This window comes from Nicotiana tabacum, chromosome 23 (assembly GCF_000715075.1).
Source record: "Nicotiana tabacum cultivar K326 chromosome 23, ASM71507v2, whole genome shotgun sequence".
NCBI lineage: Eukaryota > Viridiplantae > Streptophyta > Magnoliopsida > Solanales > Solanaceae > Nicotiana > Nicotiana tabacum.
This window is the reverse complement of record NC_134102.1, coordinates 134,863,095-134,873,581: the sequence shown is the minus strand read 5'-3', so window position 1 is coordinate 134,873,581 and position 10,487 is coordinate 134,863,095. Positions and strand designations below refer to the sequence as shown.

Here is a 10,487-nt window from a genome sequence, read left to right as displayed (position 1 = left end):
GAATTTTAAGGGTGTTTTTGTTCAAATTATATTTTTACGTGAAAAAATGACTAAATTTCGATTACGTATTTTTTAATTATCGCTTATAAGTCAGCATATTTTTAATTTTTGCCTGAATATGTATCATCAAAAGAAAAACACGAAGATAAAATAGTGAAACGTAAAGAGAAGAAAAGTAAAGGTAAAAGTCCATTTTTAGTTTAAAATATTAAGCATTATTTTTTTGTTTTTGCTTAATTTTCTGAAAATTCTAAAAATAGTAAACTAAAACCTGAAGTCTCCAATTTAAAGACTAAACCAAAAGAATTCCTAAGAAATAGGGGCCCTCTTCTGCAATGCCATCATCATCATCGTCGCTTTGCTTCTAAAAAAACCGGTATTTCAAGAACAAACAAAAGCCATAAAAAGACCTTCAAATTTCACAGATTCAATCTGTATTTTTACAAAGCGCACCTAAAAGATTCAAACTTTCTTCGATCCAATCGCTTATTAAGCTTCAAATTATCAAGATCTCCTTAATTTCAGCTCATTCTGGTTAGTATCTTACCCACATTCTCAATCTTTGTATATTTCCCATTTTTAGATTTTTTTTATTTTTTAAGGTTTTTTTTTTCATGTAGGGTTTGTGCAAAATATCTAGTTTTTGGTTGTAGACCCATATGGTTTTTTTTTTTTAATTTTTCTTGCTTTTGGGCTATGAAGTTATTAAAGTTTCTTCCTTTTTCACAATTTGACTGATTCTTGCACTTGAAATTTTTCATAAATGGAGAAAATAGAAAACTGGGTGGAACTTTTTTTTTTTGTTTTTTTTGTTTCAGCATTATTGTGCAGTGTGTGTGTGTGAGAGTGAGGTTTCTTGATTAGGAGTACCAAAGTTTTGTTCTTTAAACAAAAATCTTCCTTGTTTTAGTTAAATCTTGCTTAGGCTGTTGCCTGTTAGTATGGAGCTACACGCTTTAGCTTAGTGTCTTTTGGTTATAAAACACAGCTCAGTAATATTCTCTTTGTTTGTAAAAAAACACAAATTTGGAGTTGAGTCATATTAGTAGTAGTTGGTCATTCTCCTTTCCCATTCTACACTTTTCATGTTTGTAATGTTGGAAGCTCTTGATCTGCTTGTATTCGGAATAGCTGTTGATTTTCTGTTTAAAGTTGTCTTTTTCCCCCCACTTGTGTTATCTTTTACAGGGGAAATCAAATAGGATAAAATGAGCTTTACATACTATATGCATACTGAAATGTTGAATTTAACATGTGGAACATGTTGTTGTTACCTCTTTCACACTAGGATAAATCTAGCTAGCGTTTGGACATAGATTTGGTTGAAACTTCCAAAAAGAGTTTGGACATAGCGTTTCCTCTCTATCCCTTCGGGGTAGGGGTAAGTTTTGCGTACACTCTACCCTCCCACTCTACCCTCCCCATACCCCACTAGTGGGATTCTATTGGGTTGTTGTTGTTGTTCCAAAAAGAGTTTTTGAAGTTGTGTTGAAAAATAATTTTGGAAGTTGATGTTGTGTTTGGACATGCATTTTATTTCAAAAACTGATCATGTTCTATAATAGGTTTTAAGTGGGGTTTAATCCACATTAACCTTTTCTTCTAATAAAAAAATAGTTCTAAGATGGCAATGGTGATCTCTTACAAAATAGTTCTTAATCTAACACAATACATTTTCCTGTTTAGATGAAAATGTTGGACATTTGAATAAAGGCATCTGTTCTAATAGAACAATATATGTACAATTACACAGTTTTCTGCGCAAATCATTATTTGGTTATGTCAGTATCAACAAATGTAAAAAACTTATGGTGTTTATGTTCATGCGTTATCATATTTGGCTAATTAACACTTGTCTAATCTCATTATAGTTGAGAGTAGCCGTCAATGTAGTCATGAGCTAGTATATTTCGTGTGCTGATTCTTGTTTTCTTTACTAGTAGTGCTCTCCGTAGTAATCCTGGCAAAACATATATCAAGTTTATCATGAATCCAGAAGCTGCAACTGAAAATGGAGACTCAGCAAGTTTAAATGAAATTCTTAACTGCGACGTGTCTGATAGAGTTGAAATTTTCAGAGGGGCTGCAGAAGGTAAATCATTCCATATCTTTCAGTATCTCATTTTTAATTCTCAGTCCTTTTCCTATATTATCCAACTATTGGCAAAGTGCTTTGCTCTGTTTTAACAATGTAATATAGAATTTGACCATTGAGCGAAACTGAAGCTTAGTTCCAGAATACTTATAATGCTGCTTCTGCTCTTCGGTTTCTGTTTTTCTTTTTCTTTTCCTTCCCTGGTTATCTTTTTGTTAGTTGGCTGAACACTGAAAATGTAAAACAAGCTGTAATAGTTTTTACACTAGAGCAGCCCTCACTTAAGGATCTCAAATTTGGTCTAGTTTTCCCATCCATGTTTATTTGAGCCCTTTTCCCAACTTGGTAGCTGGTGTCTGTTAATTCATCGCACAGTTATCATGGAGGGAAATTTGAGGTCTATTTTGGAATTTCTGAATTCTTTAGTTCCTTGCATCAGACAGTTTCACCTTCATTTATCTTTTCATTATTCATTATTGTTTTCTCCTGTTACACCTTTGTCGACTCCACTACTACTGCACTTTACAAATTAAAGAACTTTCATCACAACCAGACTAAGATCCATTACCTTTACCCCGGCATTCTTAACCTCCAGCGCGTAGTACTCTGGCTCTTCACCACATCCAACTATCTTCAAACAACACGTTTACGTGTGGAACTTCGCAGAAAATGGTGTATCAGAAAAATTCTTGTCTTGAATTTTATGTATATCTTAAGCGATTTGTCATTGGTTGTAATCTTTTCCACTGTAGATTTACTTGTCTTACTTTGAGCTTTAAATTTCAGACAATCTTGCTGGGAGTAAATTGCCTGATGGGATCCAATCAAAGCATGGTTTTGCTGATATTCCAGCTGCTAAGATCTCAGAGCTGATGAAACTAAACAGCTTAGAGGTAAAGCTGGAATGGCTCTTCACTTGGCGTTGACTGATCACCTTCTTTTATAGTGTTTATGCCTACTTCTGATTTCGTTTGTTGAACTGACTTTTATCTTCAGAGTGCCTCCACTCATTCGCTTTTCAGTGTTGTGAATAATATTTTGGATGACAGCATTGAGAGAAAGAATGGCGATATACCTCAGGTACGACAGATGAACTGAACAGGGTGACAGAAAAATGAACAAATTTCTCTTTGCTGGATTCTATTTGATACTTAATTTACTTACCGATATCTTTTTACTACTTTTTAAGTGTGTGGCCTCCCTGGTGAAGTTAGTTGTACAAGAGATTGAAGAACGAGTTTCAAAACAAGCTGATAATTTGCGAAAGGTACAAATGTTCCAATTATCAGTACTGGTTTATGAACTTCATTCAAAGGACTTAAGAGCTGTGGATCTCTTGTGGTATTACAGCAAAATGGTTTGTACAAGTCTCGTGAGGAGAGATATCAATCAAGAATTAAAGCACTTGAAACCCTTGCTGTGGGGACCACTGAGGAACATGAGGTACTATAAGTATCAGTATTGATACAGAATTGGTTTCTTTCTTCTATTTTGTTCTATCTATTCTTTTATTGAACTTCACGTTTCATTCAATCCTCCAGGTTGTTATGAAGAAGCTTCAACAGATAAAGGTGCATACATTAAATTTATCAAGAAGTTACTAATTTTTGACTTGACAGAGCATGTTCTCTTGTTTATTTTATGATGTTTCGATGCTGAATATATTGAATGTTCTTACTAAATATGTACTCTGTGTCTATTTCGTGCTAAGTGTCTAAGTCTACTGTTGTGTTTCCAAATTGCCACTGGTAATATGGAGAGCTTTTTGGGGTTTTGACAATGTCTTATTCTCCTGTATTACTTTGGGACTGAAAACTACCGCAGTTACGTGTTAGTACTGTAGTCCTTCATAGCTCCCTTTGAGTTGGGAATTTGGAGATGCCTGTTTTAAGGTTAATGTGTCTTCAATATTTATCAATTTCCCCTTCTTCCTTAGTTAATACTCGCAGATCCAAAAAGTATTTATATGTGAATGTCAAAAGTTTTCATTGCGAAACACTACTAAGTGCCATAATCATTGAGGACATTATTGATATTCCATAAATATTAAGGACCTTCTAGGTCAGGTTCTGAACAAGTGTGTGTTAATACAAGGAAAAGGGTAGAGGGTCAGGCCATTTTACACATGCATACAATTGCTAATCCTTAATCTAATACTCCCTTTTGTTCCATTTTGTTTGGCATTTTTTCCTTTTTAATTTGATCTAAAATGGACGACACCTTTCTATGTTATAAAACAATTTATTTTTAAACTTTTCATTTACCCTTAACGACATGTTTCTATAACGACAAAAGTGTCATGATATGTTAAGACCAGAAGTTCCAATAGTCTTCCTTTCAATCTTAAATTCTGCGCCCAGTCAAACACCGTCACAAAGAACGGAAAGGAGGGAGTAGTTGAGAATATATAAGGATTCCATTAAAGTCATGTTAATACTCTCAAATCCAAAATAAATTTACTTTTTTATTTTTTATTTTGATATTCTCTGATGATGCAGGTTTTAGACTAGATGAACTGCGTTCAATTTGCCAAAGTTCTCTTGATTCTCTTTTCTTTTGATCACTTAGAGGGTTTCACTACTGTTTCAGATAGTCCTTTGTCATATTAATATTTGTCCATTGATTTGACAAGATTCTGGAATCAATTTTCTGCAGGATCAAATTATAGAACACCTAGTTGAGCTAATCATGCTACCTGTTGCTGGCTTTTCTAATCATTACTGTTAGCATTGCTATAGTATTTATCAGTACCCGTGTACTTTTTTTTATTGGTTTGAGGTTAAGAAAATTTCTCAGCGTGTTTAATATATGTATGTCTTCAATTAGCTTGCATACTGTAGCAGTTGTGAATAATGTTGTATTTAGTACTCCTCTGCCTTTAACGTGACTAGGTTATAATGGAGAGTCAAACAGTTTTACTATGATTCTTGTTAACAATTTGTATTAATTTTGATTTTAGAATGCGTGACTACTATTTACCAGGAAGGGGAGCCCTGGCGTAACTGGTAAAGTTGCTGCCATGTGACCATCAAGCCGTGGAAACAGCCTCTTGCAGAAATGCAGGGTAAGGCTGCGTACAATAGACCCTTGTGGTCCGGCCCTTCCCAGGACCCCGCACATAGCGAGAGCTTAGTGCACCGGGCTGCCCTTTTCTATATTAGTTTGTAGATATAACGATTTTAATGAACACTTGATGAATAACCCCAAAGATTAGCTCAGACTTAGAGGCTCAAACTTTAGTCATTCTTTTTGGGATGGGGGATTAATTCGTGGGCGCATTGTGATATATGATAGATCTTTCTCCGCTTCTTTTCACTTGTTTATTTTGCTGTGATGTTGATTAGCATGCCTATTATAGCAACCTGTTGAATTGACAATGTAACAATGTTGCTTATATGGTTTCTTGTTATGTGTTTCTATTTTACTGGACATATAGTCCAACTAACTTCCCTTTTACAGATTGAGAAGGCCAAAATTGAAGAGAAGGAAAAACTTCAAGAGCAAGATTTAATCAGGTTAATGAAAGATAAGGATCATTGTGAGATGCAAATATCCTCATTGATAGCTGAGCTTGAATCATCCAAACATGCACATGAGAAGGATCATTTACAATTGAAAGCGCACGCGGAGCAAAGTCGGGCCGAGTCAGAGACCAAGATACTGGAACTTCAGGGTCTGCTGAATGAATCGACAAAGAAAGTGCAAGAACTTGAGGCATTTTCAGAATCCAAGTTGGTGAGCCTGAAAAGAAGAGAACTTGGCTACAAACACTTCATAGACTCTCATTTTGGATCTCTACAGGTTTGCATTTGAATTTAATCTTACAAGTTCATTCTGAGTTATCAGGAATATGACATTCTCTAATAACTCAGGAATTGAGGATAGCATCTGAGTCTATAAGGCAGGAGGTGATGAGGACCAAGGAGGTTTACGTCGAAGAACTTAACCACTTTGGTAAGAAGAAGAGCTAAATGCTATGATTACATTTGATCTTATTCTTGGTCTTGGCATCTAATCTTTGTGGATGTTTTCTTGATTAACAGGGTTCAATCTTAAGGGACTGGTTGATGCTGCTCAGAATTACCACACAGTGCTTGATGAAAATAGGAAGTTGTATAATGAAGTTCAAGATTTGAAAGGTTAGTTAAATGGAATATTAAGAACTTAGTTGTTTAAGTTTAACACAGTGTTTTTTCCTAACATAATGTCATTTATGATAGGTAACATTAGAGTTTATAGTCGAATAAGGCCATTCCTTCCGGGCCAAAGCCAAAAATTGACAACCATTGAGTACATTGGTGAGAATGGGGAACTGGTTGTTACTAATCCCTCCAAACAAGGGAAAGATAGTCACCGTCTTTTCAAATTCAACAAGGTCTTTGCACCTGCAGCCACTCAAGGTTTGATGATTTTGTTTATCAATTTGATATTTAGAATAAGTACTTAATATGGAAATACTTTACTTTCATCACAAATGAGAATGAAAAGAATGAAAATACCCTTTTTCAATGTTTGCCTTTTTTCTCTCTAACTCTATTATTTTTCAGAGGAGGTATTTCGGGACACTCAACCATTAATCAGGTCTGTTTTGGATGGGTTCAATGTCTGCATTTTTGCTTATGGTCAGACTGGTTCCGGAAAAACATATACCATGGTATGGACATACTTATAAAATTTATTTAGTAGATATAGTTGGCTTTTCACTTCTACTCATCCTTGTCCCTTTTAATTGCCTTTAGAGTGGTCCAAGCATGTCATCGGTGGAGGATTGGGGGGTCAACTATCGAGCTCTGAATGATCTATTCAACATCTCCCAAAGTAGGAAAAGCTCCATTGCATATGAAATTGGCGTTCAAATGGTTGAGATATACAATGAGCAAGTGCGTGACTTGCTTTGCAGTGATACTTCACAAAAACGATATCCTTCCTAAATTTTTTTAATGTGTTTTTTATTTTTATTTAATGTGATGATGACATGAGTTGATTTTAAATGGAAACGTGGTCAATATGTTTCATATAGTTGACCCTAACTTATTTAGGACCGAGGCATAGTTGTCGTTTTTGTTTTTGATACATTGGCTATTTACCTTTTCTTTGTTCTTTTTCTACACATTTATTTCCCTTGAAGTACTTTGCTTCGATGTAATCATATAGATATATTCAAGTTTTCCAATTCAATAGTTAGTGGAGATGTCAGAAATATGTACGCCATATATTTCCGGATGTTTTCTTTAACTTGCGCACACTTGGGATTTGGAGTACTACTCAGCCCAATGGATTAGCTGTCCCAGATGCTAGCATGCATCCTGTCAAATCAACCGCAGATGTCTTAGAATTGATGAATATTGGCTTGATGAATAGAGCTGTTGGTGCTACTGCTTTAAATGAAAGAAGCAGCCGGTCTCATAGGTTAGCTCTTATGCTAAAACTGTTTATTCACATTGTGGACAATCATTCTCATTCTGCAACGTCATCATGCTTATTTGAACTGACTGTGATGCAGCATCCTTACCGTTCATGTACGTGGTATGGACTTGGAAACAAATGCTATTCTACGAGGTTGCTTGCATTTGGTAGATCTGGCTGGCAGTGAAAGAGTAGATCGGTCCGAAGCCACAGGGGATCGTTTACGGGAAGCACAACATATAAACAAATCCTTATCGGCTCTTGGAGATGTGATCTTTGCATTGGCACAAAAAAGTTCTCATGTGCCATACAGAAATAGTAAACTAACTCAAGTTCTTCAAAGCTCCCTTGGTAGTTATATATCTCTTCAGTGTTAATTCAAGTTTGAATACATTGCTTTATTCCTTTGATAGTAGTTTTATTTCTCTTTCCTATTAAACCTTTATTTACTTGATTTTCGCTCATTACATGTTACAGGAGGCCAGGCAAAGACACTTATGTTTGTACAGCTCAATCCTGATGTGGAGTCCTACTCAGAATCCATAAGCACCCTGAAGTTTGCTGAGAGAGTATCTGGAGTGGAGTTGGGTGCAGCACGGAATAATAAAGAGGGTCGAGGTATTAAAGAGCTTATGGATCAGGTACTTCATGGCATGTTCTAATGAATATCAGCAGTTCAGTAGATAATGTCATTCTAGTTGCACTTACTTTTTCATTGCATGCATCTACTGTTGTATTGTATACTTATTTTTTGTAAATCCGACATCACATTTGTGCATTTACTAGTAAAACCCCGTCTTAATAATAATCTTGTTACACTTGACTCTTCTCTCGAGTACACCAGATTTATGATGCTTGCCATGTTTCTGTTTCCTTTGTTATGGTCGTACAAAGTACAACTGAAAATAGAATAGTAATTTTTCAGGTAGCTAACTTAAAAAACACAATTGCAAAGAAGGACGAGGAAATTGGGCGGCTGCGCGCTCTCAAAACCAATGGCAATGGTGAGAGGCGTAGTGTGAGCTCAACCAGGCATGGCTCTGCCTCTCCAAGAAGGCATTCTTTAGGTGGTCCACGAGCAAGCCAAATATTTTCTGGAGAGAGAAGCTCAAGACCTACTCAGAAAGCTGCTTCTGACGTGGACAGTAGTTCGGAATACAGCGACAGACAATCTGACACTGGCTCTCAGCAATCAATGGATGACTTTAGGCATCACAGAGATTTCTTTAGACAATCCAGGCTTGCTGTAGTAGATGCTGGTCTAAATTTGGGTGAAGAGACTGATTCAAGGGCCACTGTTAGAGGAGAATGTCAGAATCCTAATGAAGATGTGGTGCTCATCGGATTTGATGATGCAGATTCTGAAGAGAGATTAAGTGACATATCTGATGGTGTGCTTTCAATGGGAACTGAGACTGATGGTTCAATCAATAGCATCGTAGAATACACTCTTTTCCCAGAAACGGCAAAGCCACCTTCAGAGACCCCAGAGAAGTGAGTATTCTACAGATATACGTTCATTATGCCATCTCTGATTGTCTTTTTTGGCGGTCTTGCCTTACAATTCAATGGCTTTTTTCTTGAATATTGATTAATTTGTGGAAACTCTAATTCCTCCTCCCGTAGTACTTCAGGTTGAGAGGTCACGTATCTGGTATCTTTTTGTGCTGAAAAAGTTCTTTACCTGCCTTTGTAATAGAAATTATCCTTTTTCCTTTTCTCATTTTTGATCCATATTTTAACTTCACAGAAAGAACCGAAGATAGGCATCAGGTTACATTCTGAATGAGCATCTCATATAATTTGGAGTTGCACTTCCTCGTTTCTAGTTTAAATGTACTTCATGACTTTTAGATCACATCTTTTCTTAGTACAGTATTTTGTCAAAGACAGCTTACAGTTAAACGGAAAAAGCAAGAGACTAAGCTTTGGCACTGAACTCATTGTTAAAGACACCAAAGACACTCATCAAAATTAAAGGACTTATTCTCTTTTCTGGTAAATGATTCAGGCCTCCTGTACCTGCTAAACTTCCACGGCCCACACAAAAGAAGGTGCAAACAGGATCTTCTCGGTTGTCATCATTGCATAAGAGCACCCCTAAAGTCCCGAGTATGTGATTCTCATTTCTTGATTTTCGCCTTTATTTTCCTTCTTTGTCAATGCTCTCCAAATTAGAGAAGAGAAATGACAATAATGTAGCACTATTTCATTCTTTCTAAAGCATTCTTATTTTTGTTCCTAAGGAGTATCAACTTTTGCCTTTTCCTCTCTATGCTTCTCAGGTTCTAAAAAATCCACTGCCAGCAACACTTCTACAGTTAAGTCTTCCAAAAGATGGCAATAGTACAGCAGAAAATTTGCGGAAGAGGATGCTTGCAACCCTTCTTTGTATGTAGAGTAGACACCATCTTCAATTACCTTTAGCCTGTTGTGTTAGTCTTCCATTGTTGTGGAAGATATTTAGGAACTTCAGCTTGTAGCAAGCTGCACTAATCAGGTGAATTTCTGTAGGAATATTTGCTCCTCCACTCTCTCCCGCCTCCCCTGCTTGAAGTGGAGGAAAGGAGGGGGGCGTGGGGTTTGCCATTGTGTAGTGTGTACATGTAGCTCTATTGAAGAATTCAGTGATATACTTGGGCTATTAAATGGTGTTAACTGGTAACTTCTGTTTGATTATGGTGCTTATTGTGAAAGCAGAAAGATCATGCTTGGTTTTGATTATGCTTTAGCACTTAGTAACTGGATCTTTTGTTTTCATTCTTGAATTTGAGGTACTATATCTAGCCAAAACTCAAAAAAGCCAGGTGGTTTCTCTGTGTTGTGTGACCTATATATAGGTCACGAGTTTAAGCTGTGGAATTAGCTATTGATGATTGTGTCAGGATAGGCTGCCTACATCACTGAGCGGCTCTTTCTCGGATCTTACGTGAACACGGAGTGCTTTGTGCACCAGACTGCCCTCTTATTTCTCTCCTTCCGCAAG

The 10,487-nt window shown here is 36.4% G+C and overlaps 1 protein-coding gene across 3 annotated transcripts; it reads left to right on the top strand.

The window, feature by feature from the left end:
* Positions 1-294: 294 nt before the first annotated feature.
* On the top strand, positions 295-10,197 carry LOC107767195 (kinesin-like protein KIN-14J). 3 transcript variants are annotated; one of them, XM_075245466.1, is made up of 20 exons: positions 396-534; positions 1,289-1,381; positions 1,944-2,092; positions 2,882-2,988; positions 3,092-3,175; positions 3,285-3,362; positions 3,446-3,538; positions 3,637-3,666; positions 5,555-5,896; positions 5,968-6,049; positions 6,139-6,234; positions 6,316-6,495; positions 6,643-6,749; positions 6,835-7,013; positions 7,340-7,504; positions 7,599-7,852; positions 7,979-8,142; positions 8,427-8,995; positions 9,513-9,613; positions 9,787-10,197. In XM_075245466.1, the coding sequence occupies exons 3-20, from the start codon at positions 1,987-1,989 to the stop codon at positions 9,846-9,848; spliced, it is 2,799 nt and encodes a 932-aa protein (XP_075101567.1). In that variant the 5' UTR covers positions 396-534; positions 1,289-1,381; positions 1,944-1,986; the 3' UTR covers positions 9,849-10,197. The 3 variants fall into 3 exon arrangements, with proteins under 3 accessions (XP_016441607.1, XP_016441608.1, XP_075101567.1); XM_016586121.2 differs by lacking the exon at positions 1,289-1,381 and having other exon boundaries at positions 295-534; XM_016586122.2 differs by lacking the exon at positions 1,289-1,381 and having other exon boundaries at positions 319-534; positions 1,941-2,092.
* The last annotated feature ends 290 nt before the right edge of the window (positions 10,198-10,487 follow it).